We start from the raw sequence: 26,697 nt of genomic DNA on the forward strand, positions 1-26,697 counted from the left end.
AATTTTTTCTGACACATTTCCAAACATTCATTATCACTCTAATCTTATCAGAAACGAGTGGGGAAATGTTTGCGAGAGTTAAGGTGTTGACCTGTGACTATTATGGACCGACACAAAAGATCGTTTGACTGCTATTTCTGCCACAAAAAAATCGAAAATGACACCGAAATGGTAAGAAAAAACTTGTTACGTAACCCCAACGTTATATTTAACCTTCACCCAGATAACTTGATTGTTTATTCCAGGGCCACACCTCCGTTTGCGGCAATGTTCTCATCCCCTGCCCCCACAAATGCGGCTCTTACATCCCCCGCACGGAAATGCAAGCTCACATGAAGGAGTGCCAAAACAGACCTGGAAGATCCATGACCCGTCTTACCACAACAACCGACACTATTGAAACCTACGATGACACTTCTTTGGACCGAAGAACCAACGGATCTAACCGCGACGTGGTTGACCGCCTCCAACGCGACTTCCAGAAGCTCAGTTCGAGATTAGCAAACTACGAGTTAACTTCTTCGAATACTTACGATCCGCGCAAGAATCAAGACTTTGACAGGGTAAAATACCAAAACCAGTTGCTGCTCGAGTGGAAGAAAGCCGTCGATTTCAAACTGGAGACGTTACAACAGACTTTAGCTTCGCTGGAGAAGAGTCGGAACGAAAACGAGTACCATTGGAGTAGTTTACAACAGAAACTCATGGTGGTGGATAAACTCCAGATGGATATAAGCTTAGCCATGGATACGTTCCTCCAAGAACAGAACTACAACCGCCAGGCGAATCTCGAATTCGCGAAGAACTTGAACGAGATCAAAGACGTGTTCGAACACGAGAATTTGACAGTGGGCGCGCTCTGGAACGAGCAAAAACTCCTCATCAGCGAAATCCACAAAGACCTAGAGACATTGAAGCAGACAACGGACGAACAGAAAGCCAAAACCGTCAGCGTGGTCTTCGATCTGAAAACCATCAGCCAGATCGCGTCCGAAACCGACGACAAACTCTCAATCCAAGAACGCGAGTTTAAGAAGACCAAAGAGGAGTTCGATCAGATCAAACTCGACTTGGAGATCCTCGAAGATCTGGCGTCTGCAGACGCCAAATCCACATCTCCTGGTCATCTTATCTGGAGAATCACCGATTTCACCACCAAGTTAACAAAGGCGAAGGAATCTAACACTGTGCTGAAGAGCCCCATTCTGTACACGCACGACTTTGGGTACAAAGTCAGGGTGAGTGTTTCTTTGAGTGAAGAAGTGAGTTTAACACCATACAGGTTTTAGCGTATTTGAATGGGCTCAAGAAGTGGAAGGACCGGTACGCTCTACTCTCCCTTCACGTGCTTAAGGGCGATTACGACCCTTTGTTGAAGTGGCCCTGTCAGATCGAAGGGACTGTGACCCTCCGAGACCAAGAAAACTCCGAAAATGTAAGATGAAATGTTGTCAACGTCTTAATCTTTTTTTCTCAGCCTAGGAACTTCTTTAAACGCGTGGTGGCCAAACGCGAAACCGGAGATGAAGAGAACGAAGAGCCGCAGGAGTCGTCCTTTTCGTACATCTTCATCCCGCATGATACTCTCAAGAAGCCGTACCATCTCAAAGACGAGCAGATTTTCTTAGAGTTGCGGATCGACCAGAACCGGAAGCTCACCACAGAAACCACTTTGTAGTTGTAATAATTTATTAACATAACTGTTAGATATTGAGTATCAATAAAATCACGTTTTTCACTCTCTGTCGGTTTGCGGCTTCTTCTTCGGGACGTCGCCAAGAATGTACTTGTCGATGGTCAGCATGGGAAATTCGAAGGCCAAGACCCACACAACTGACAGCAGCATGGTTACAATGAAGTGGCCGCACCAGTTATAAAACTGAAGTCTTATTAGCTTGCGTGGGGGTTAACTAACTTACCAAGAAGTAGTTGCTGAAGTAAGTGTTCATCTTCAGGATTCCTCCAGCGTAAAGTTCAACGAGAAAGTGGACGACATACATGGAGTACGATAGTTTTCCCAACACTTGGAAACCAGAGAGTGTTAAGAGCCACTGGACTAATCCTCCATGGTTATGGTAACAGGAGTACACCATAAACACGAGGCAGAGGCACCAAACGGGGCGGTAGAAACCCATGAAGAGGGTGTATTTCAACAAGTTCATATTACTTAAAACGTCGAACCAGTAGAGGTTGAAGAAGAGTGACACCACCAGAACCACAACCCAAAGAATCAAATTAACCAGAGGAGAGAAAATGAAGGGTTTGTGTTTGTACAATCGCATGATGGCTCCAAAGGTGATGCCGATCAAGAAATTGTTAAACCGTTCGTGCGCCGTATAGATACTAAAAAAATAAGAGTTTCTGAGGTGGAATAAACGCCGCTTCTTACTTTCCAGGGGCTTTGTCGACGTTGTACCGAATCAACATTGGGATTAAGATGGAGAGAACGGTAAGACCCACCATGGCCCCGAGTACCGCCTTGAACTTCTTCTTAATGAAGAGCGCCATCGGAATGAGCACCAACGGCGCCAGGATGAACATCTGCATGTCCGCGGAAAGGTACCACGTCGGATTTATACACTACAACTTGTCACACCTTTCAAAAAAAAGGTCGGTAGGTGACACCGCACCGGTGCTCTTATAGCCTTTGGTGAGCTGGTGTCGTGGGTCAGAGAGAATGGGCGCCAAGAACTTAGTTTGGTTTTTAAAGTAGCCAAGTCGCTCAATGCTACTCAGAAGTAAATAAATGGTTTTTAAAAAATTTGGTTTTAATAAAAAATATGAACTTAACAATTGGTGAAATTTTAGGTGATGTTGGTTACTTAAATTTAAATGACAGGTTTGTTACCGTGTCACAGCTGTGATTGGTTTACAGAAAGACTATAAAAAAGTTAAATACTAAAAATAATGATGATTAATTGAATTGAACTCAAGAGGAAGTTAATAAAATCAGGTTACAGGCCAGCGAGACTCTCGATAGAGTCTAGATAACACGCTGTCGGTGACGTCGATAGTACGACTCAGGCGGTGACGCAATTAAACAATAATATCGCAAAAAAGGTACTTATCGCCGTCGGGAACGCTCCAGGTGCCTCTGTCGTCTGGTCCGGGCTGGATGTGGCCGCTCGGGATGGTTATTAGCGGGCGAGAAAGTCTCGGCTACTCCACGAGGTCGATCGGGGACTCAAGGCGACGGGCAAGGGTGTTACGGGCGTACCGGCGAGATTCGGGTAGTCGTTTGTGCGAGAGTCGTAGGCGTCCGTGCGACCCTCTCTGAGGGTGGACGATACCTAATGCGGTTCTGGGGTTCTTAACCGCAAATACGGGACTTCAAATAGTACTAGGAAGTGCTTAGACGGTAAAAGGTAAGATAATACGTCTGCTTCCTTCGAAGCCCAAAACGGAAAAGAGAGTTGAAAGGCCACGAGGAATCGTAGGTGGCACTACCTGCGTTTTCGGGGATGATAAGAAGATTCCGACCTCTGCGCGAGTACCGCGGGCGTTCTCAATGTCGCACTTGTCAAAGGGTCGTGATTGACAGGTTATGTTTGTTTGTTATTGTTGGCGGACATCCGCAATAAACGTAAGTTGGTAAGTGGTACTGTTATTTAACATAGTAGTCGCGAGGGGGTTGATCTTGAAAACTAAAACGGTTGTTGTAGGGATTTAGAGAAAGGTAGGGAACCAGTCATGACGAATTCCTGGACTGGACCACATAAAGGGGCTTTAAACCACACCGAGTCGCCCTGGGTTCGGTGCGACGATACAAGAAGGAACGTGGGCTCTGAAATTCACCGGAAGGGTGCCAACACCTTCCGGAGGGACAGTCGAAAACGCTCAGGGGTGGTCTGCGCCTCACCAACCCCTTCCTGGCGAACATACGAAATTTTTGGGGCAAAGGCTTGATCCAACTTCCCCTAGGATTGGAGCCGAGGAAAAGATAGAGAAGATAAACGCGATAATAGTAAGTTTTGAACTGTGGAGACTTACTAGACTATTATTCATTTTAGGTTGAACACTGATGTTGTCGTGTCAACGGTGGAAAAGTACCCAGGCATTTATGGGACTCCAAAATCGCCTCCCATACCAGCGGTGTCTCGCGTTTATCCCCTAATTCATAAAAATCTTAATAAATGACCTTGTTCTCATTTTAGAAACGTTACACTGCCCCCTTCCAAAAAAGAAGAAAAAGATGAAGTCTTTTTCTTAAAATAATCTGTCGTCAGGAAGAGAAAAGCTCTACAATAATCAACTCTTTGTAACCAATCTATTAATCCGGTAAAATTTCCGTAAATCCGCGTCTTAAAGGTCGTTACATCTGTGTCATGTGACAATTAAAAGCAAAACAGTGTCGGTATCTGCGCGTACCATACGCCTCGGGAGGGTCAAAATCAGTAGTTTCCGTTTTTTTTTTTGGAAACTGTCAAAATCGGTAGGGGTCAAAATTGGGGTTTGTCAAGGACTGTTCGCAATTTAGTCTGTAGCATGAGGCTAGATAATACCTTGCGCGAGAAAAAAAATCGGTAAATGAGGTAGAGTAGTTTTAATCGTAGGGAAAAATAATTTAATCGACCAGGAATATTTCGATAAGAGGACGCGGTATCGTCCAAGGTAGTCGGTAGATTAAATAACGGTAATTTCGGTAAAAGAACGTCGGTAACGTCCTAGCGGTAGGTTGACAGATATTTTAATTTAGGTAAATGAGAAGTTGACAGTAACGGCAATAAATGAGAGAACGAGGGAGAAAAAAGTTAGTCTGAACTTTCGGTATCTTGGGTCGAATTCGATTCACTGTCCGAATCGTCCGTGTCGGTAACATCGTCATCATAATAGAGCTTGAGATCTTTTACATGCCATTTACCCGCGTCCGAGCCATCTTCGTTGCGGATGCGGTAAACTAATCTGGACACCTTCTGCGTAATGGTACCAGGAACATATCGAGGCGCTAATTTAGCCATGTATCGGTCAACAGCTGATGAGAGAGTTTTATTTTTCCGCCATACGCGATCGCCAACGTTAAACTCTTGGTCGCGACGGGAAGCGTTATAATAAGATGATTGTCGACGATATGCTCTATTGAGATTGACACGAACTTCACGAAAGACTTCACGTAACTGATCGAGATTATCCGCGTAATCACGCCTATCGATAGTGGTGAGGTCGAGTTCTTCGTCGTCAAGATCGTAAGAATCATAAAAGTCACCTGATAACGGTACATGTCGTCCAAAATTAAGGAAGGATGGGGTGTAACCGGTGCTTTCATGACAAGCTGTGTTAATCGCGCATTGAATTTTTGGCAGTTCTAGATCCCAGGTATCGTGAGTTGTCACATATGACCGAATGCAAGCGCCAATAGTTCTATTATTCCGCTCGACGAAGTTAACTTGAGGATGGTATTTTGCGTTATACCAGATTTTTTCTACATTATAGGAATTAACGAAATTTTTGAAGGTATTTCCGATAAATTGAGTACCATTATCTACCATGATAAATTGAGGGACTCCAAAGATAAGAAAAACTCGTTCTTCCAGCAATTTTATAACGGGTTTTGCCGTAGCTTTCTTGAGAGGGAACAATAGCGAATATTTAGAAAACCAATCGGAAATTACTAACAGGTAACGATGTCCGGCTTTTGACCGAGGAAATGGACCCATGAAATCTATCGCAATTATCTGCCACGGAAAATGTACGACCTTTTCACGGCCCGCGAGACCAAAGGGAGACGTAGTCGGAACTTTCTGGGACGCGCAAATTCTGCAAGCACGCACATACTTGATAACGTCTTTTCGCATACCTGGCCAAAAATAATTTTCTCTAATCCGCCTGAGAGTTTTAAAAACTCCTAAATGTCCGGCTTCCGGAGGGTCATGACAAGAACGAATCACGGTATGGCGTTGAGACTTGGGTACGACGATTTTCCATTCACGGTAGTTCGCGTTTAACGGATCTCGATTTTCGCGAAGTTTCAGTAATTTGTCGTCTTGTACACGCCAGTCAGGGTAGTCATCGGCATTGTTGTTGACCTTTTGTACCATCTTGCGATACCATTTGTCATTTTCTCCAGGTTCGATATTAATCAAGGCAAGTTCCGGGAGTACGGTACGATCTACATTTTCAATGACCGGTATACGTGATAAAGCGTCAGGAACGATATTAAATTTTCCTTTCCGGTGGACTATGTCAAACGAGAACTGCTGTAATCGTAGAATCCAACGAGCTAAGCGACCAGTAGGTTCTTTCATGTGAAAAAGGTAAAGTAGAGAGTGGTGATCGGTAACAACTGTAAATCGAGTACCCTCGATGTAGGGACGGAATTTTTCGACGCAGAATATGACTGCTAGGCACTCTCGTTCGGTAACAGAGTAATTCCGTTCGGCTTTAGAAAGTGAACGACTGGCAAAACAAATGACACGTTCGTTACCCGCAATATTTTGAACAAGGACTCCTCCTAGACCGACATCGGACGCATCGCACTGCACTACAAAAGGCTGGGAGAAATCTGGAGAATTTAAGACCGGAGCTGAGCTTAGGGCTGTTTTGATGGCGTTAAATGCCTGATCGGCTGCAGCGTTCCACGAAATATTTTGACCTTTCTTCTTAGTCTTCAACAGTTCATTAATTGGGGCAACTAGTGACGAGAAATTTGGAACGAAACGACGGTACCAACTACAAAGTCCCATGAAGCGCTTAATTTCCGTGGTGGTGGTCGGTTGTGGGTAAGCGATCATGGATGCTACCTTTTCCGGGTCTGTTCTTAGGCCTTCAGAATCGACAATGTAACCGAGGTATTTGAGGGAGTTTTGGAAGAATTTACATTTGTCCGTATTTATCGTGAAATTGGCGTCTTTCAATCGCGCTAAAACTTCTTCTAATAGTCGAATATGAGTCTCAAAATCAGCCGAGATGATGATTAAATCGTCCAGGTAAACAAAGACATTTGGCTCGAATTTGGGACCGAAGATGGTGTCCATCACTCTTTGTAGGTTCTGTGCGCTATTTCGAAGACCGAAAGGCATGACCTTAAACTGGAAAAGTCCGCGACCCGCGACAGCAAAAGCGGTTTTTTCCTTGGACTCACTGGACAGTGGGACTTGCCAAAACGCTTTCCTCAAATCGATAGAACTGATAAATTTGGCGTCACGTAAGAGACTCAAAATGCGATCTACGCGAGGTAAGGGATAGGAATCATGTTTGGTAACCGAATTCAGCTTGCGACCGTCGAAACAAAATCGGTACTCTCCAGAGGGTTTCTTAACTAATAAGACGGGGGAGCAATACGGACTCTTAGAGGGTTCTATAACGCCGAGTCTGAGCATGTCGTCTACTTCCTGGTTAAGTTTCTGTTGCATGAATGGCGATAAGGGATACTGGTACTGTCGAAATGGCGCAGCGTCTTGAGTATCGATGGTCAAAATCAACTTATTTGTTAATCCTATTTTATCGCCACCGATTAGTTGGAATCTCTCGACAATTTCACCGACTCGCGCTTTTTGGTTTTCATTCAACGGTAACTCATCTTTTGACTCGATATTAAAGATAGGCACGGAGTTCTGCTGAGGTACACACGTTTTATTCAGAAAGTCTAACTTTAACGAGAATAGTAGGCAAAAATCGCTTCCGAGGATGATGGAGTGTTGAAGGGACGGTATTACGAGAAAAGTCATCAATTTAGTTACACTCGAAAAAGACACTTCCACTTCAACCTCTGAATCGATACTATGCACGGTTCCGTCCGCGGTTCGAGCAAGTTGAAATTGTGATTTCGTCTGGGAAGGTTGGAGACGTTTCAATAACCAAAGTCCTTTCGCGCCGATAATTGACTTAGAGGCACCGGAATCGAGAAGACAAGTCATAAGCTTACTGCTTATCGAAATTTTGACATGAGGTCGATTATCTCTTAAAGGCTGCAAAAAGACGGTGTTTACTGAAGTTGACTTTTTGTCGGGTTTACAAAATTTCCGCACGCGTTCTAACCAGGAAGTCCAGTCAGTAGGAGATGTTTTAACTTTGGTGCGAGCCCTGGGGGTCGCACCCATGCTTAGTTTTTTGACTTGCACGCAGGACAACTAGATACGGTAACGTCGGGGGTACCACAACGATAACAAAAACGTTTCCTAGGTAAGGTACAGCTGGCGTAAAAGTGGTTGGTACCTCCGCAATTAAAGCATTTGGTCACTTTGTTTCCCGGAGACGAATTGGGGACCTTTTTTGGAGTTTGTTTATTTTTAGAAGAGGGACTTGATGTTGACGGTACGAGATTTTCCGGGTGTGCTTCTAAAGACAGCAACTGAGGCTCTATTAGTCGGTATTTTTGTTTTGTTCCCGAAGATCTAAGATCAAATGACTTCTCCAGTCTTTTACATAAGGAAATTAGTTCGTCTACGCTCGGGATTTCTTGAAGAGCTAAAGGCGTTACATATTCGGGTCGAACTAACTTAAGCAAAGTCTTAATTTTAATATTTTCGGAAGCAGGTTCAATAAGACGGTTAAACAGAGTTTCCATCACGGCAGCAAAAATGCAAACTGGCTCGTCCGGGTGTTGTTGCCTTTGGCGTATTTCAGCCCACAACAGTTCGTCATAATCGCTAGGGAGAAAATCTTTTTTTAAGGCCTCCTTGAGGGACTTCCAATTGGTAAAAGACGATTTCCACTTGCGATACCACTGTAAGGCTGGTCCGTCAAAGAAATCTACCGCAGACGCGAATAATTCCGCTTCGCTGAATCCTCTAGCAGGAGCCAACTCTTCAACACGCTCTAGGAAAGAGATTAAGTTATCTCGCGGCATACCGGAGTAAGAAATTCCCCATTTAAAAGCGGGAACCGATTTAGTTGAAGGGAGTTTAGCGGCATCGGTAAAAGACATCGTCGTAGAGTTAAACCACGGACGCAACGGATTCACAGGAGTCGCTGGCGACAACAAGAGACAATCTCGAAGGTCTGCTTCGAGTTTGAGAGCGGTAGCATACAGTTCGTCACGTTGTTCGAGGGCTGCATCTTTATTCTCAACCGGAATGGGTACTCGCAAAATTCGCTCGCGAACATGATTCAGTCTCGAGGTAATCCGGCGGCACAAGGAGTCACCCGGCGGTCCTGAACCGAATTCAAGGATGAGGGTCGTTACCGATTCCAAAGTGGAGGAAATTTCGCGAATGTCTGACTCAAAGATAAGATATTTTGTAGAGAAATGAACTGGATTTGACCTCTCCTTAAACAGTTCATGTTCTAACAAGCGCCTTTTTTCCTCAATAGGACGTTTAGTCTTAATTCGCCGAATTAGAAGTTCATAGTTAACCTCCGCCTCCGACAGATATTCCGGTACAATCATTATTACATCCATGTTCGTGTAAAGCCTGTTACTGATTCTATTATTTATAAAAAATACTGAAAATAGATACTTGACTTAACGAAAACTAGGCCTACTTGCCTGACAAAAAAATTAAGTTAAATCGGGCCCCACGTTGGGCGCCAAAATCTTGTGTCACACCTTTCAAAAAAAAGGTCGGTAGGTGACACCGCACCGGTGCTCTTATAGCCTTTGGTGAGCTGGTGTCGTGGGTCAGAGAGAATGGGCGCCAAGAACTTAGTTTGGTTTTTAAAGTAGCCAAGTCGCTCAATGCTACTCAGAAGTAAATAAATGGTTTTTAAAAAATTTGGTTTTAATAAAAAATATGAACTTAACAATTGGTGAAATTTTAGGTGATGTTGGTTACTTAAATTTAAATGACAGGTTTGTTACCGTGTCACAGCTGTGATTGGTTTACAGAAAGACTATAAAAAAGTTAAATACTAAAAATAATGATGATTAATTGAATTGAACTCAAGAGGAAGTTAATAAAATCAGGTTACAGGCCAGCGAGACTCTCGATAGAGTCTAGATAACACGCTGTCGGTGACGTCGATAGTACGACTCAGGCGGTGACGCAATTAAACAATAATATCGCAAAAAAGGTACTTATCGCCGTCGGGAACGCTCCAGGTGCCTCTGTCGTCTGGTCCGGGCTGGATGTGGCCGCTCGGGATGGTTATTAGCGGGCGAGAAAGTCTCGGCTACTCCACGAGGTCGATCGGGGACTCAAGGCGACGGGCAAGGGTGTTACGGGCGTACCGGCGAGATTCGGGTAGTCGTTTGTGCGAGAGTCGTAGGCGTCCGTGCGACCCTCTCTGAGGGTGGACGATACCTAATGCGGTTCTGGGGTTCTTAACCGCAAATACGGGACTTCAAATAGTACTAGGAAGTGCTTAGACGGTAAAAGGTAAGATAATACGTCTGCTTCCTTCGAAGCCCAAAACGGAAAAGAGAGTTGAAAGGCCACGAGGAATCGTAGGTGGCACTACCTGCGTTTTCGGGGATGATAAGAAGATTCCGACCTCTGCGCGAGTACCGCGGGCGTTCTCAATGTCGCACTTGTCAAAGGGTCGTGATTGACAGGTTATGTTTGTTTGTTATTGTTGGCGGACATCCGCAATAAACGTAAGTTGGTAAGTGGTACTGTTATTTAACATAGTAGTCGCGAGGGGGTTGATCTTGAAAACTAAAACGGTTGTTGTAGGGATTTAGAGAAAGGTAGGGAACCAGTCATGACGAATTCCTGGACTGGACCACATAAAGGGGCTTTAAACCACACCGAGTCGCCCTGGGTTCGGTGCGACGATACAAGAAGGAACGTGGGCTCTGAAATTCACCGGAAGGGTGCCAACACCTTCCGGAGGGACAGTCGAAAACGCTCAGGGGTGGTCTGCGCCTCACCAACCCCTTCCTGGCGAACATACGAAATTTTTGGGGCAAAGGCTTGATCCAACTTCCCCTAGGATTGGAGCCGAGGAAAAGATAGAGAAGATAAACGCGATAATAGTAAGTTTTGAACTGTGGAGACTTACTAGACTATTATTCATTTTAGGTTGAACACTGATGTTGTCGTGTCAACGGTGGAAAAGTACCCAGGCATTTATGGGACTCCAAAATCGCCTCCCATACCAGCGGTGTCTCGCGTTTATCCCCTAATTCATAAAAATCTTAATAAATGACCTTGTTCTCATTTTAGAAACGTTACAAACTTAACAGTAACACCAGTGAAAGACCACCGAGTCTTACCATTCCATCAGGATCTGTGTAATTCTGTACGTACAAAAAGAACTCCCACCACTTCTTCTTACAGGCGTCCTTCATGAAATTCGCGATGAAAGTCCAAATGGGTCCTCTCCCCAAGAACCGGAAGATGGTAATAGTCACCAAGTACATAGCCGCCACTGATGGGGTAAGTCTCAAGTAGCGATGAAGATACATCTTCGGTACCTTCTTAACTTGCTCAACAAACGACTGACTGGTGGCTGTTTTAATGTAGCTAAACGCGAGAAGAAACCCTGAAATGAAGAAGAACGTGTCCACGGCAAGCAGTCCGGAGAGAATGTAGCGATTGGAGATGTTATTATTCCAGTCTTGCACCTCTGGGAAGTTTACAATACCCACAACCCCATATTGGAAGACTGAAACGCCGTGGAAAGCCAACACCCACATCATGCTAATGAAGCGCATGCCGTTGAAGCATTGAATTTGTTCAGTGGTGTTTGTACTAATCTGAAGGAGCTTCTTCGTGTTGTAAAGAACGGAAAACGCGAGACAAAGAGGATGGTACGGCTCTGAAACCAAACAGTTGGTTAAAGGAGTGACGCGCCACTTTTTACCTTGTTTGAAGTTCTGACACCACGCATCGTACGCTGTGCTTATAATTAACAACACGGCGATGATGGCGAAGATTGTTCTGGAAGCAGAAACGTTAGTTCGGTCCTTTAATCCAAAGACTTACATCACTGCAATGTCGCCCGCTTCAAAGTCGTGGTTTGAATTAACAGTTTCGCACGGGATGTTGACTAGTTGGTCTGTATAATAGAAAATTGGAATTGAACTGTATTGGAAAAAGTTTCCCACTTCTCTGGGGGTACAAGCGTCTGGAACACAAGACGAGTACTTCGATAGCACGACATCGGTGATGTTAAAATCGTCTCTCAACTGCGGAATCTTCTTACTAAACTAAAATTAATTATATTAAGACTGTAGAGTGTTGAGCGATTGGTACCATTCTTGGTGCTATCGAATTCATGTCAAACTCCCCCCGTGTCTTCTTACTTTGGGGATGAAGAAGAATGTTGGGTATAATAACAGCAAACCCGCAGTACTTCCCAATGATGTGCTCCTCGCCTTCCTTGTAATCAATCGCCAAACACTCCGGGAAGTTCCCGTAGTCAATCACATTACTATAAGTCATTCCTGGAGTGAAGAACTTCGAGGACGCGTCGTAGACTAACACCACAATGTTAAAACTGTTAAAGACGTGTGGCGTTTACTTACACCTCCATCCCAGCGAGGGGTTGTCACAAACAATCTTCAGCTGCTTCAAACACTGCTCGGTGACGTTAACTGCATTTTTGACAAGTTCTTCACAGGAGTTTTGTCCGGAGGTTGTCGCTAAGAGGAAGAGGAGGAGGCAGAGCGAACGCAACATCGTCGTAAATGCGAAAACTGAGCATGAGTACTCCAAAAAAATGTAATTGCGGAATTTATCGCGATCGTTTTGGGTGATATCTCTTCTAATCAGTATAAGTAATCATTTTTGAAATGTTAGGCAGTGGCGTAACACAATGAGAAGAGTCCTGAAGTGGGACGTGGAGTGGCGCGTTTTGTTCTGACCCGCCACTGGTGAGTATCAAAAGTGCTATTGTATGCAAGAGTCGTTTTGATAAGAACTTTGAAATCAGATAATTATCGTATTTTTAGCACTGACAATGGACGTTGAAATGCAAATCACACTTTAAAAGAAGAGTTAAATATTAATAAACGACACAGTTCCTCGATCATCGTTTTTTATTTTAAGTCCAAAAAAACACTTCCGTATCATTGGTAAATTACATAAAAAGACTTACATAATAAACTAATTATAATATGCAAATAACTAACGTTTTAATATCTTTTTATTGTCTAATCGTTAAATAAAAACTGATTGAACTTCAGCACCATTTATTTATTATCTTTCATACATCAAGACCCAGATGTCTTAAACTATTTTATTACGTCCTCGAGCCTTTCCAGGTGTGCAAAAACACTCAAAAATCAATTTTTTCCCTATCACAGACACTTCACATTGCGTATTATCACAAATTGTTATTAACACAGATAAACTAATTAAACCGGCAAAACCAATCATCCCGTCACAAGTGATTAATCGCAAAGCTCTTATATCAGTTACGCCACATTCTTTTTTGGTCGTCCTAAAACAGAAAATGCAATTTGTGGAGACTTTAACACTCCTTACCAGAAGCTCCAAAAATGAACTTTTCAATGACTATCATAGGCGACTCGAAGGATAAGCTCCAGACTACTGATAACAAGACGGTGACGATGAAGTGGCCGCACCAGATATAAAACTAAGAAAAAAAATGTTAGAAGGAATCGTATCGTTCTTTAAACTCACCAGCATGTAGTCGGCCCAGTAGTAAGGAGTTCGTAGCAACCCGATGAAGTACATTTCGACGATTGCGTGTAAGAGGTACATGCAGTAGGAGAGACGCGCCCCCACTTGGAACATGGGGAGCGACAACAACCAGTTGATAAAACCCCCATAGCCGTGGTGACAGGAATATACCATCCACGACAAAGAAAGGCACCATATGGGGCGGTACAAACCGAAGAACAACGTGTCGGACGTGTGATCGTACACCCGGAGGATGCTGTGGTAGATCAGATTGAACGCCACGCAGATGTTAAGAACGAAGCACCAGATCGCGAGATTCGTTAGTTTGGAAAAAGGGAACTTCTGGAATCGCGGGTCTCTCATTATCACCCCCAGGAGGACTCCAATCAGGTAATTATTCAGCCGTGAGTGAGTGTCGTAGACGCTGCAACGAAAGAATTAGAAGGAGTTGAGACACCGCGGAGTTGTACTTCTTGATGGTGTGGTCAGCGAAGCGGATGGCCATCGGGAAAATTATACAAATTACGATTAACACGCTTAGACCGATGTACACCCAGTTGGTTCGCCGCTTCTTGGTAAGGAAAGAAATGGGGATCAACACAAAAGGTGCTAGAATAAACATGTGCATGTCGGCGGAGAGGTACCATGAGTGGCTCAAACACTAAAAGAAACCCACGTGAAACCGATCACTTCTTTGGTCACTTACCATGTCTTCGTAATTGACGTAGTTTTGGACGTATAGAAAGAAAGACCACCAATGGTCCGTACACTGTTTGGACATTAATTGAGAGACTACGCCCCACAATGGTCCATTCCCTGTTAATTTAAAAATGGTAATAGCTGTGAAGAACACCATCGCCAGAGCGGGTGTTAAACGAAGATACCGATGGAGGATCATCATGGGCACACGGATTAATTGTACCAACGGGGGTATTTTCACCGCTGCTTTCAAATAACCGAAAGTGAGGACGAAGCCGGACAAGAAGAAGAACGTGTCTACTGCAATGGGGGCTGATGCTAGGTACTGCATGTTCATCCTGTCTTGGTACTGCAAATTGAAGTTTAGTTGAGGTAGTTTAACACCACCAAAGACTCACATCGTCGATTTCTGCGTAGTTGACCAAAGGAGCTTGTTCGATGGCGACGTATCCATGACCGGTGATGACCCACATCATACTTATAAACCTCATTCCGGCGAGACACTTAATCTGCTCGGGATTGGGGGTGTTACTAACGTGAAGAAGTTTCTTACCGTTGGTCATGTACGAAAACGCCAGGAAAATGGGGTTTTTAGCCTCTGCAAAGACCCTTGAAACTCCGCATTTCAACAGTAGTACTTACTTTTCCCTCTTTTTTGAAGAAGGTAGTCATAGGTGGTACTCGCGACAATCAGACACCCAATGATGGCCAACACCGTACTAAAACAACAGCTCAAAATCTGCTAAAATAGTACAACTTAAGACACGACTTACATGAAGGAACCATCGCCCCCAGTCAACGTGGTGTTGGAGTCTTTAGTCATACAAGGCAGTTCATGAGCAAAGTTAACAATCGATAGGTTTAAAACTTCCGAAATGCTCCCCCAGATAAAAAAGTGGCCGACTTCCTCAGGGGTGCACTTATCAGGAACGCAAAGCGACAGCACACTGAGCGTGAAAGGAAGATCTCCATCTCTGGGCTCTTTTAAATCTCTTTGGTATTTAACCGTGGGGACTTGAGCTAGGGATTTCGGCTTAACCGCCATGTTAAAAGGGCTTGGAATTGGAGGCAAAGGGGAGACGATGGCGACGCTAAGTCCACAGTACTTCCCTTTTACGCTGGTTTCGTTCGTTTCTAAATTGATACCAATGCACTCGTCGAAGTTCCCCAAATCTCTGTTGTTACTGTACGACATTCCACTAATTGGGAATTTGGACGACGCGTCAAACACTACAGCCAAATGAAAGATTGAAGAGTGGAGGATTGGTACTTACTTTTCCATAGCATTTCCGGGTGGTCACACACCACTTGTAGTTGAGTGAGACAATCGTAGCTTACAGAGCCGAGAGACTGCAGCCCCAAAATGTCGCAGATTGTTTCGGCACGGCATTGCGCCCCCAGGAAAAAAACAAAAAACAGAAGTAGTTTCATGGTAAAGCTTCGACTCTCTGAGCCTTACAAGTGTGACTGCTACACTCGTTTGAATTAAAATCTGATAAGAGAATGATAATTATTGGATATCATTTATCGAAACGAAATCGTTTAATTGCTTCATCAGATTAGATTTACAGGCGTCAAATTGTTGTGATTTGGATATCGGAAGAATGCGCCAGCCGTTATCAAGGATGAACATCTTTAGTTCTTATCAATTATCAATAGAGTGGCGTTTTAAGTGTGTCATTGCCATAGTTTCGACTTTGAATGAAGACAATTAAAGCCTCAGTAAATATAAACTATTTTGGTCGATTCTCCTTAAACATTATGGTGTATTATTGGTTGCCTACATTTAAGCGATCAATTCTTGGGATAATTCGTCTCGTAACGTTGGCAACCAATGTAAATATGTCAAATTTGACACATATCACCGTGACACTTGTCAGTTTGACGTCTATTATTTACGAGCTTGTCTCAAGTTAACTCTTTATTATTCTTAACAACGCATTTTTACTTATTTATTGTACAAAAACTGCGCACAAGTCTTCTTTTCCTTTGTACATTTGTACTGAAATTGTCATGTTTTAACACCGAAGTTTTTTCCGAATTTTTTAGTGATGGATTATGAATTACCCACTGAATTTGATATAATTATTGTAGGAACAGGTAAGTACTCCCTTAGTTAATACAACTCTTTAAAGTGTCTTCAAGGTGTTGTGGAGTCAATAGTATCAGCAGCTGCAAGCAGAATTGGAAAGAGAGTTTTGCACATTGACAGGTATGGAGTCTCTCAAAATTGCCCCAAATAATAGTGTGAACTTGCAGCAACAATTACTATGGGGGGTTGTGGGCCTCTTTCAATCTAGACGCCATTCAGAGGCTCAACTCCGCCGTCAGTCATTCCTCAGCAGCCCCCAATCCAGAGTTGATTCAAGAAAACGAGAAGACATTCCCTTTAGGCAATGACTTTTTTGATTTAAAGAACTTTAAGACAGAATGGCACATTCCAAAGTGAGTTGTTACATAACTGGTCCTATATCCTGCAATTCTACGACTTTTAGAGATGAAACCAAAGAACAAGAGTCTGAAGAAGTCCCTCAACTAACCCAAGAATCGCTCCTGAAAGACTCGAGAAAATTCAACATTGATTTAATCCCCAAACTCCAATTTGCAAGAGGCGATTTCGTTGAGCTCCTAATTTCTTCAAATATCGCTCGATATTCAGAGTACCGCAGTGTTAGTAGAGTCCTAACTTGGCTGAACGGGCGCCTGGAAACTGTCCCATGTTCCCGTTCAGACGTCTTCGCGAACAACAAAGTCACAGTCATCGAAAAACGCATGTTGATGAAACTTTTTATGGCGTTGGACAGCGGCGATCAGGAGTATCTTTCTTATGACAATAAAACGTTCCGGGCGTTCCTGACTGACAAAAAACTGACTCCTAATCTAATCCATTACGTTTTGTACGCAATTTCCATGAGTACGGACCACACTCTGTGCCCGCAAGGAGTCCAGAATACCAAGAGATTCTTAGATAGTTTGGGGAGATTCGGGAAGACGCCGTTTCTGTTTTCTATGTACGGCAGCGGGGAGATAACTCAGGCGTTTTGTCGGTGAGTAAACTGAACGAAACTTTCCTTTTTAAACTTGTGTTAGTTTGAGCGCCGTGTTTGGGGGAATTTACGCTCTGAATCAACCTCTGAATGGCCTAATTTTCAAGAACGAAGAGTTTAAAGGGTTGGTTTGTGGAAAGCAACGAATCAACGCCCCGTTGTTGGTGATGGGGGCGGAAAAAGCACCCGCGGATTTCATCAAAACTACCCCAAACTCTTATATCGCGAGAGCTGTTTTCATTACGGACAAATCCATAATGCGCAGCGAGAAAGAACATCTAACTTTATTGATTTATCCTCCAGAGAATGGTAAAAACTCTTGTACCATCATCGAACTCGGAACTTTAACAGGAACTTGCCCTAAAGACTTCTGTAAGAGCTCCGCACGCGTTAATTAGTTTTTAATTGTTTGTTTTAGTCGTTGTCCATTTGATTTCGAGGCAAGTGAGTCTTCCTGAGGACGATTTCAAGCATTGTATCGAGAATTTATTTAGCAAGACTGAAGAGGATCAAAAGCCGCGGATTTTATGGTCTTGCTACTTTTCAGTTCCTGATTCTAACGATCTGGAGCTCAAAACTGGGACTATGAGCAACGTGGTTTTGTGTCCAGGACCGGATCTAGATCTAGACTATGATGACGCTGTTAAAAAAGCCAAAGAGATTTTTTCCGAGGTTTATCCAGACACGGAGTTTCTCCCGCGAGCGCCTGATCCTGAAGATATTATCATTGAAGGAGATGAAGAGCATCACGAGGACGAAGTTGTCCTCACAGCTGAAACGAGCGAAACTGAAGCAGATCCAAAGCCTGAAAGTGATAACCACCCTAGTGAACTTAAAGAAGAATAAATAAATGAAATTTATATATTTATGCTTAAATTATATAAAACTTAAATTAAAATTAAACTAATTGTATCACGAAAAATAGTCATTTATCCCCAAGCTGGAGTCTTGCAGTAATGTAAAACCAACTTCCCTTCAGTTGAGTAGCAGTCATACAAATTCTTCATGATTTGATCAGGCGAGGGGGCGAACGTCTGATTCACGTACAAAAACTAAAAATCGATTTATTTACCGTTGAGACAAATTCACAAACTCACTAATTTTTCCTGAGGCTCCAGTTTCATGTAGCGCTTCATAAACTCGGCAATCCAGGAAATGGGTTTGTCCCCGTCGACTGTCCACTTTTTTTTCTTCATAATCGGCGCATTTCCCGTCGGTTTGAGTAAAATATCAACTGAAAACGCCCTTGTTACAACAAAACATCACAAATCTAACCCTACTTTTCTGTTTGTCACTTTTGTTACTATCTTGTCCGTTCGAGGCTTCACCGGGGTCGTTTATATTCATCGACTGGAGAGATTGCAATGAGTCTTCCGCCCCTTTGGCGTCTGAAGGGGCGTCGCTCATTTTCACACACTGGGAAAGATCAACAAATCAACAATAATATACAATTGGGAGCGCGCATAAACGCCGGTGGCGCCCTCGTCCGGCAAAACTGTTCTCGTTTTACATATACACAAGATTATTTTTGTACAGGTTAAAGTTGTTTACAAAAGTTGTTTGTAAAAAATTATCATATTTTTGGATTCAACGTGAAATTCTGCGTAAAATGAGACCCAAATTTGTTGAGTTTGCTTAATAAATAAACGAGGTATAGGCCAAAAACTGTTTTGAAAACATCATTTTAGGGTGTTTTTCAATCAATGTTTTCAAAATGAAAATGACGTTTAATAGCATTGAATTATACATCAGTCGAAAGAGGAGCTCAAAATCTATCTACTGGCCAAATTTGAGATCTATAGGACAAATAGTTTGCAAGTTATGGCCAGAAATTAAAAAAAATGAAAAATTTTCATCGTTTGAGTCGCAATTTTTTTTCGTGAAAAATCGACTATCGAATTTTGGGCTTTTAAGCACTTTTTCTAACGTAAAATGAGCCGAGAAAAACGATGGCGCAAACCGCATCTCAATATCTCTAATAGTTTCCGAGATATTTAACTTTGAAAATTGGGAAAAATGAGAAAAAATGAAAATCAACTATCCGAAACTTTGATCGGCCATAACTCAGTTATTTGTTGTCGGATCTGAATTTAAATCCCAGATTTGGAATCTGCGTAAAATTCTGCGTACTCTGATGTATAATAACTCAAGTTTACTCTAAAAAGTAAGCGAGATATCGATATGAGAAGTTTGGCCATAGTTTTAGTCATGAATTTTTGCAAAAAACTGCAAATTTCGACTATTGGAAAATCTAAAAACTATTTCTTATGTAAAAAATCGCGAGAAAAACGATGCCGCAAACCGCATTCCAATATCTGGAATAGTTTTCGAGATATCGAGCATGAATTGTTTGGAACCTTCAAAAATTTGGCCATCTGGCGACAACCCAAAAATTCAAACGGCCATAACTCAGTTATTTGTTGTCGGATCTGAATTTAAATTCCAGATTTGGATTCAGCGTGAAATTCTGCGTAAAATGAGTCCAAATTTATTGAGTTTACCAATAAGCATTGACCAAAAACTGTTTGGAAGTGGTCATTTTGGGGTGATTTTCAATCACTATTTTTAATTTAAAAACGACGTTTAATACCTTTGTATTATATATCATTCGAAAGAGGAGCTCGAAATCTATCTACTGGCCCAATTTGAGATCGATCAAGCAAACGGTTTACGAGTTATGGTCAAAAATAAAAAAATTGAAGAATTTTCATCGTTTGAGTCGCAATTTTTTTTCGCGAAAAATCGACTATCGAATTTTGGGCTTTTAAGCACTTTTTCTAACGTAAAATGAGCCGAGAAAAACGATGGCGCAAACCGCATCTCAATATCTCTAATAGTTTCCGAGATATTTAACTTTGAAAATTGGGAAAAATGAGAAAAAATGAAAATCAACTATCCGAAACTGTGATCGGCCATAACTCAGTTATTTGTTGTCGGATCTGAATTTAAATCCCAGATTTGGAATCTGCGTAAAATTCTGCGTTCACTGATGTATAATAACTCAAGTTTACTCTAAAAAACAAGCGAGATATCCATATGAGAAGTTTGGCCATAGTTTTAGTCATGAATTTTTGCGAAAATTTGCAAATTTCGACTTTTGGAAAATCTAAAAACGATTTCTTATGTAAAAAATCGCGAGAAAAACGATGCCGCAAACCGCATTCCAATATCTGGAATAGTTTCCGAGATATCGAGCATGAATTGTTTCGAACCTTCGAAAATTTGACCCTCTGGCGACAACCCAAAATTTCAAACTTCCATAACTCGGTTATTTATTGACAAATGTTAAAAATTTATCATATTTTTGGATTCAGCGTGAAATTCTGCGTAAAATGAGACACAAGTTTGTTGAGTTTGCTTAATAAATAAATGAGGTATTGGCCAAAAACTGTTTTGAAAACATCATTTTAGGGTGATTTTCAATCAATGTTTTCAAAATGAAAATGACGTTTAATAGCATTGAATTATATATCAGTCGAAAGAGGAGCTCAAAATCTATCTACTGGCCAAATTTGAGATCTATAGAACAAATAGTTTGCAAGTTATGGCCAAAAATTAAAAAAAATGAAAAATTTTCATCGTTTGAGTCGCAATTTTTTTTCGCGAAAAATCGACTATCGAATTTTGGGCTTTTAAGCACTTTTTCTAACGTAAAATGAGCCGAAAAAAACGATGGCGCAAACCGCATCTCAATATCTCTAATAGCTTCCGAGATATTTAACTTTGAAAATTGGGAAAAATGAGAAAAAATGAAAATCAACTATCCGAAACTTTGATCGGCCATAACTCAGTTATTTGTTGTCGGATCTGAATTTAAATCCCAGATTTGGAATCTGCGTAAAATTTTGCGTACACTGATGTGTAATAACTCAAGTTTACTTTAAAAAATAAGCGAGATATCGGTATGAGAAATTTGGTATAGTTTTAATCATGAATTTTCGCTTTGGTCTTTTCGTTTGGTCCGAAAGTTACTTGGATTTTTGTAAAATTGAAAAGTTATTTGAAGCCATTCTATTGGTCAACTTTAAAGCCTTGTAACTTTTTAACTAAAACGAAAAAAATAAAATTAATTGCGGATTCCGAGACAGTTTGCCTTCCTTAATTACCCATTAGTCTATGGCCGTAACGTTACCTAACACCCTGTATAAATTAAATAAAAAAAAATGTTTCGCTTAAAAATGAAAATTTCTAAAATTAGTCTGTTTTGCTCTATAATTTTTAATGCACAGAATTCACAGAATTTGAAAACTATACAATCCTAAATGTTTTAAAACCCCACTTTTCCTCTAAAATTTTGTAATTGAAAACATACAAAGTTGCAAATAACAAATTTTCATAAATTGTTCCAAAGTCCCTAATTTTTCTTTTAGCCAAGAGAACAGTATTTGTGGCAACACCTAATTCTTGAGCAACTCGTCTCTTAGTCGTTGAGTAATCGTTTCTTTTGGAAGGCATTTTGAATGACTGTTCTGTACCCTGATTTACAATAACAAAATGTTGCTTGTCTCAGTTTTTTATGATCAACAATGGTACTTTTGACGTTTTAGATAATATAAAAAATAAAATTTCTAAAATTCCTGAAAATAGTATTAATCCTTAATAATGTTGGTTTTGAATTCGCAATCTGTATTAACCCATTACCGCCCAGTGTCCTATACAGAGTGTTTTTGAAATGCATCTACAAAAAGCGTGTAGTAATGCCTTGACACAATTTGAGCCTATTAAGAGAAAAAAGTTTTAGTAAAAGTGTTGTTGTTTTCGAGTTAAAATTACACAAAAATTTCAATAAATTTCACTGATTTTAAAAGTTAAGAAACTCAAGTTGCTGCTTGCTTAGGAAACAAACTATTCCAGGTGCGTTTTTTGCCAGTGGTGTAGAAAGTTCGTGGATTGGGGTTAATTATACCTTGTCAGTTTTTGACCTAAAAATTGGTTTTTCATACTTCATACTCCTTCTGCGAAGGAACTGTGATAAAAAACAAATTTTTGCGTCAGTTTCTAGAGCTTTGTCAACTATGAGCGTATCGAAATTTTCAAAATTTTAACTTTAAAATTAAAGGCGATTTTAGGGGTGGACACGTCTTATTCATAGTTCAACAGTTTAATTTTTGACCTGGATTACAATGTCGTCCAAGAGTTGCCGTCACTTATATCTATACCTTACCAGAAGATTCGGCGTTTGCCCGCTTCTTTCCCTTTTTTGTCTCGACAGATGACTGCGAGAATTCCGCTTTTGCGACGTTCTGCACCTCTGCAGCCACTTGCGGCTCATATTCGCAGAGTTTTCTTAACAAAAACTTTCGTTCTTCCTGTCTGATGATGATTTCGGTTTGTACTTCTTCGAGTTCGTCAACCAGAGCGGCGTTTTCCTACGAAATAGAGCTGGAGGAGACATTTTTGGAAGAGTCAACTTACATGGACATATTCTCGTATCAATTGTTTGAGGTAATTCAACTTTTCTCGGTATGTTCCAGGGGGGCGCTCGGACACGTTTTTTGTGGCATTAACGCGTTTTAAGTACGCTTCGTAGGCATTTGCCATATCTTGTTTGTTAAGGTTATGTCGTCTGATTTGACAGTTGACGTGGTGATTTTAATGTGTCCCCTAGATAATGGCACCACTGACTGTCAATCCATAGAAACAACGGAACGTCATTTTTGACAGATGTCAATTTTTTCGAAAAAAATGCCGATTTACGAAGCCCTCAGCGACAAATTAACCGTTGTCTTAGACATTGGGAGTGCTTTCACCAAGTAAGTTTTAACTCTCTTTCAAAACCCAGTATTAAGACTTTTTTCTAGGTTTGGATTCAGTGGGGAATACGCTCCACGCTGTATCATCCGCTCAGAAGTCCGCTGTAAGAAAACCGACGAAATTCGAAGAATCGCAGAATATAAAAATGAGTCAGATTTGTACGACTTGTTGGTTGACTTCCTCCACATCCTCTTTTTTAAATATGCCCTCCTCAGTCCCAAAGAGAAGTCACTCGTTATTGTGGAGTCTTTATTGTGCCCCACGTTGTTCAGAGAGACTTTGGCGAAGGTGCGGCACAACTATAATCCCCAGATTTTTTAATTTAATTTGTAGGTCTTGTTTGTCCATTATGAAATCTCAAATTTGATGATTTTACCTTCACATTTGGTGAGTTTATCTACTTTGGGGGCTGAAACTGCGTTGGTGCTTGATGTAGGATACTTTGAAGCGGTTGCTATTCCGATTTGTCATGGGATGCCTGTGATCCATGCTTGGCAAGCTCTTCCATTAGGGGCACAGGCAGTTCATGAGTAAGTTTAAACAGGCAGATGTGGAATTTTTCTTAGGGAGTTTTTCAGGAATTTGAGGAGTTTGCTGAGTTCTGAGAATACGGGGATTGGCAACTTACCTGAGTCTGTGATTGAGGATATTAAAGGTGAGATGAAATATGGTGGTTCTAATTTATAAAGCTATTATAACGTGTGATCCACAAAAATTTTATTTAGGGTGGGCTTTGACAAAATTTACGTAAGTCGAGAAAAAATTTGACAGTAGTTTGACATTTGTCATTTGATTTAATTTCAATTAGATCTCAATACATTATTGATGCTGAAGAGACACACGATAGCATCTAGCATCAAGGGGGGCTATGAAATGTCAACGAAATTCGCCGCTCATTACAAATGTGGGTTTCGACTTTTCAACTGACATTTGCAGTTAACCTCAAACATGGAGCAAAGTAAGTTTTGAGAAGTAAACTGTTCTAGTTGTGGTTTAAAACCTGAAAATCAAAAACTTGGACACAAAACTGTAACTGAAACGTCATTGATGTAAATATAGTATATACGGTAAGAGATTGGGAGATTTCGACAGTTGACATATAGGTTGGTAACAAATTATGCTACAAAATACACTAAAAACACTAAATTCAGTTAAAAAGTGGAAGCCCACATTTGTAATGAGCGGCAAATTTCTTTGACATTTCATAGCCACCCTTGATGCTAGAAACATTTATAAACACCTTGTATTTTTAACATGACATCATTCAAAATAAGCAAAAGCAACCGTGACCTTCTTTTTTAATTTGACAACATTGAAAAACAATTGTGACAAAAGTGACAACTGGAATTACAAAACGTCGATCATTGATTGACACTCAATGCTGCCATTTAAAAAACAATTTTTCCAGTGCGCTGCTGCTTCGTCACCACCCAAAAACGCGCCGAAGACCTCTCCTCCCCCAAACCCGAAATCGCTTTCGCCCCCGAAGTCAAATACCCGCTCGGTGGTTCCGACGTCCTCACAATCTCCGGGAAAACCCGCGAAAAAGTTTTCGAACTCCTCTACGAAGAAGACAACGACCACCTGTGCATCTCCACCATGATTCTAGACGCAATAATGAAAGTCGACATCCACCTGCGGAACAACCTAGCCGAGAACATCCTTCTGATGGGCGGCGGCGTCATGATCCCCGGATTCAAGGCGCGACTCAAAGAAGAACTGAACAAACAACTCAAATGCGAAAGATACAATAAGTTGAAGATTCCCGCGTTCAAGTTCCATTCGCCCCCGAGTAAGGAGAATTACACCGCGTGGCTCGGGGGCGCGATTTATGGCTCCACGGAAATGTTGGGGTTGAAGGGGGTGAATAGAGAGGGGTATTTTAAGGAGAATTGTCTGCCGGATTGGCCCAATATGAGGGACAACTTCCGGACGCTGTGAAGTTATTTTGTTTAACGAGAAATGTTAATTTTCACATTATGTAACCATGGTAACCATGAGATAAACATGGTAACCATGGTAACGCACCACGTAATCGTGTAATACAAGGTGTTTATAAATGTTTCTAGCATCATGCGTGGCTTTGGAATTTCTGTCGTACACTATTTTGCCGCTTTGTTTTCATAGTGAATATAACTATCTTGAAAATTATTTATAATGTTACTTACTTCAATGACGTTTTAGTTACGGTTTTGTGTCCAAGTTTTGGATTTTTAGGTTTTCAACCACAACTGGAACAGTTTATTTCTCAAAACTTACTTTGCTTCATGTTTGAGGTTAACTGCAAATGTCAGTTGACAAAGGGAAACCCACATTTGTAATGAGCGGCAAATTTCTTTGACGTTTCATAGCCACCCTTGATGCTAAAATCATATATAAACACCTTGTACAAGATACGTGAGTCATATTTCCACTTGTTGGAATATGAGTATCATTGTATGTCTACTAATACACTTTTATAGATAAAGATATTTATTACAGAAACCAGTTTTCATTATAAAGTGTAGGGATGAATGAGATACTCGGAGAATGTCTTGACGTTGTCGGCCCCTCGAACTTCTTTCTCCAGAAGCGGGAGTTTGGTAACGTGGAAGTCTTCATACAAGTCGTTGATCTGATCGAGATATTTCTCTTGGATTTTGAATCTTGCGACGCACATCTTACATGGATTTTCGTCGTTTTTTTTGAAAAGCAACTGATTCACGATTATGTTATGAGTGTCGATCTTGCATTTCGTAAGTTCTTGGACAAGTCGCTCGGTTTCGTAGAGCGACAAGAACTCCGCGATGCAAACACAGACGAACGTGGTCTGATCGGGATTCTTGAACTGCTCGTTGACTTGTTTGATGACGGACAACATCTCCTCCATTTTTGAGGAGAGAGTGTCCGCGTTGAACTCCTGGATCCCCAGAAGCCCGCTGATCTGTGAAACTAACGGAGAAATCTTCAATTTTAATCTCAGGAGTTTCCCAAGTCCCTTTTCGACGACTTGCGGGAATGATAGGAGTCGTAAAGTGTGTCCTGTGGGAGCGGTGTCGAAGACCACAGTTGAGAAATTCATGCTCTTGATTAGTTTCATGACCTCTGCGTAACTCATAGCTTCGTCTATCCCTGGGAACGCCCCGATGATTTCCTGGATTATCCCTTTACTCATTCTCATGGCTTCGGGCTCTCCGTCGAAGTACTCATCTGGAAGCTCGTTGAAGCCCACGTTCGGGTCGATTTCCATAGCGTAGAGGTTGCTGAAGCCCTTTACTATAGTTGGCACTTTTGTGAATTTCTGGTCAAAAGCATCGGAGATGTTGTGAGCGGGGTCAGTTGATATGATGAGAACTGACTCGCGCACTTTGGAAAGTTGCACTGCGAGGCTACAACTGGAAGAAATTTCATGAAAAGGGGAAAAATATGTCGGGGTGATTACCTGCAAGTTGTTTTCCCGACACCGCCCTTTCCGCCCACGAAAATCCATTTTAAAGTTTGCTGGTCGATCACGTTTTTTAAGGAGGGCTCAAGAGGCTCGAATTCCGTCATTTTGGGGCTCACAAAGTTGTGAATTAACCTCACATCGGTTTGTCAAGTTTGACAGTTGAGGTTATGTTAGCATGAGTCGTTGTTATGGAGTGCGAGCACTACCGCCTGTAAATTATGCAACCTCCCACTCTGGAGGATCAACAAACCGTGCCGGTCCATTTTAATACAAGGTGTTTATAAATGTTTCTAGCATCAAGGGT

General features: G+C 41.7%; 7 protein-coding genes across 9 annotated transcripts; 3 read left to right on the plus strand and 4 right to left on the minus strand.

Annotated features, from left to right (window-relative positions):
- The first annotated feature begins 33 nt into the window (after window positions 1-33).
- Window positions 34-1,743, plus strand: LOC148166229 (TNF receptor-associated factor 3-like). Its single transcript, XM_088049423.1, has 4 exons — window positions 34-171; window positions 246-1,238; window positions 1,283-1,435; window positions 1,478-1,743. Exons 1-4 carry the CDS (start codon window positions 103-105, stop codon window positions 1,676-1,678), a joined length of 1,416 nt encoding a protein of 471 aa, XP_087905549.1. The 5' UTR covers window positions 34-102; the 3' UTR covers window positions 1,679-1,743.
- LOC148166230 (nose resistant to fluoxetine protein 6-like) lies at window positions 1,672-13,199 on the minus strand. Its single transcript, XM_088049258.1, has 11 exons — window positions 13,067-13,199; window positions 12,953-12,973; window positions 12,636-12,741; window positions 12,347-12,585; window positions 12,075-12,298; window positions 11,805-12,028; window positions 11,683-11,759; window positions 11,093-11,637; window positions 2,390-2,580; window positions 1,920-2,343; window positions 1,672-1,879 (listed from the first exon to the last, which is right to left on the minus strand). Exons 1-11 carry the CDS (start codon window positions 13,197-13,199, stop codon window positions 1,736-1,738), a joined length of 2,328 nt encoding a protein of 775 aa, XP_087905384.1. The 3' UTR covers window positions 1,672-1,735.
- On the minus strand, window positions 12,996-15,655 carry LOC148166231 (nose resistant to fluoxetine protein 6-like). Its single transcript, XM_088048865.1, has 9 exons — window positions 15,440-15,655; window positions 14,939-15,395; window positions 14,808-14,884; window positions 14,564-14,763; window positions 14,173-14,514; window positions 13,937-14,127; window positions 13,467-13,890; window positions 13,308-13,419; window positions 12,996-13,263 (listed from the first exon to the last, which is right to left on the minus strand). The coding sequence occupies exons 1-9, from the start codon at window positions 15,594-15,596 to the stop codon at window positions 13,238-13,240; spliced, it is 1,986 nt and encodes a 661-aa protein (XP_087904991.1). The 5' UTR covers window positions 15,597-15,655; the 3' UTR covers window positions 12,996-13,237.
- Window positions 15,656-15,981: 326 nt separating this feature from the next.
- LOC148166232 (rab proteins geranylgeranyltransferase component A 2-like) lies at window positions 15,982-18,134 on the plus strand. Its single transcript, XM_088048640.1, has 6 exons — window positions 15,982-16,265; window positions 16,311-16,377; window positions 16,425-16,610; window positions 16,661-17,212; window positions 17,256-17,584; window positions 17,631-18,134. The coding sequence occupies exons 1-6, from the start codon at window positions 16,217-16,219 to the stop codon at window positions 18,056-18,058; spliced, it is 1,611 nt and encodes a 536-aa protein (XP_087904766.1). The 5' UTR covers window positions 15,982-16,216; the 3' UTR covers window positions 18,059-18,134.
- LOC148166233 (autophagy protein 12-like) lies at window positions 18,058-22,833 on the minus strand. 2 transcript variants are annotated; one of them, XM_088048643.1, is made up of 4 exons: window positions 22,377-22,575; window positions 18,493-18,628; window positions 18,310-18,446; window positions 18,058-18,264 (listed from the first exon to the last, which is right to left on the minus strand). In XM_088048643.1, the coding sequence occupies exons 1-4, from the start codon at window positions 22,482-22,484 to the stop codon at window positions 18,142-18,144; spliced, it is 504 nt and encodes a 167-aa protein (XP_087904769.1). In that variant the 5' UTR covers window positions 22,485-22,575; the 3' UTR covers window positions 18,058-18,141. The 2 variants fall into 2 exon arrangements, with proteins under 2 accessions (XP_087904769.1, XP_087904771.1); XM_088048645.1 differs by lacking the exon at window positions 18,058-18,264 and adding an exon at window positions 22,628-22,833 and having other exon boundaries at window positions 18,357-18,446; window positions 22,377-22,581.
- A 43-nt stretch (window positions 22,834-22,876) lies between these two features.
- LOC148166234 (actin-related protein 10-like) lies at window positions 22,877-25,450 on the plus strand. 2 transcript variants are annotated; one of them, XR_015771004.1, is made up of 6 exons: window positions 22,877-22,965; window positions 23,014-23,254; window positions 23,300-23,496; window positions 23,545-23,621; window positions 24,375-25,015; window positions 25,360-25,450. XR_015771004.1 is itself a non-coding variant. In XM_088048641.1 (5 exons), exons 1-5 carry the CDS (start codon window positions 22,877-22,879, stop codon window positions 24,905-24,907), a joined length of 1,137 nt encoding a protein of 378 aa, XP_087904767.1. In that variant the 3' UTR covers window positions 24,908-25,450. The 2 variants fall into 2 exon arrangements, 1 of the variants encoding a protein (XP_087904767.1); XM_088048641.1 differs by having other exon boundaries at window positions 24,375-25,450.
- LOC148166235 (ATPase ASNA1 homolog) lies at window positions 25,421-26,608 on the minus strand. Its single transcript, XM_088048642.1, has 2 exons — window positions 26,388-26,608; window positions 25,421-26,340 (listed from the first exon to the last, which is right to left on the minus strand). The coding sequence occupies exons 1-2, from the start codon at window positions 26,495-26,497 to the stop codon at window positions 25,461-25,463; spliced, it is 990 nt and encodes a 329-aa protein (XP_087904768.1). The 5' UTR covers window positions 26,498-26,608; the 3' UTR covers window positions 25,421-25,460.
- Between the last annotated feature and the right edge of the window lie 89 nt (window positions 26,609-26,697).

Source organism: Gnatocerus cornutus, unplaced genomic scaffold (assembly GCF_029298725.1).
Source record: "Gnatocerus cornutus isolate USDA-ARS CGAHR unplaced genomic scaffold, icGnaCorn1.1 ctg00000023.1, whole genome shotgun sequence".
Lineage (NCBI taxonomy): Eukaryota > Metazoa > Arthropoda > Insecta > Coleoptera > Tenebrionidae > Gnatocerus > Gnatocerus cornutus.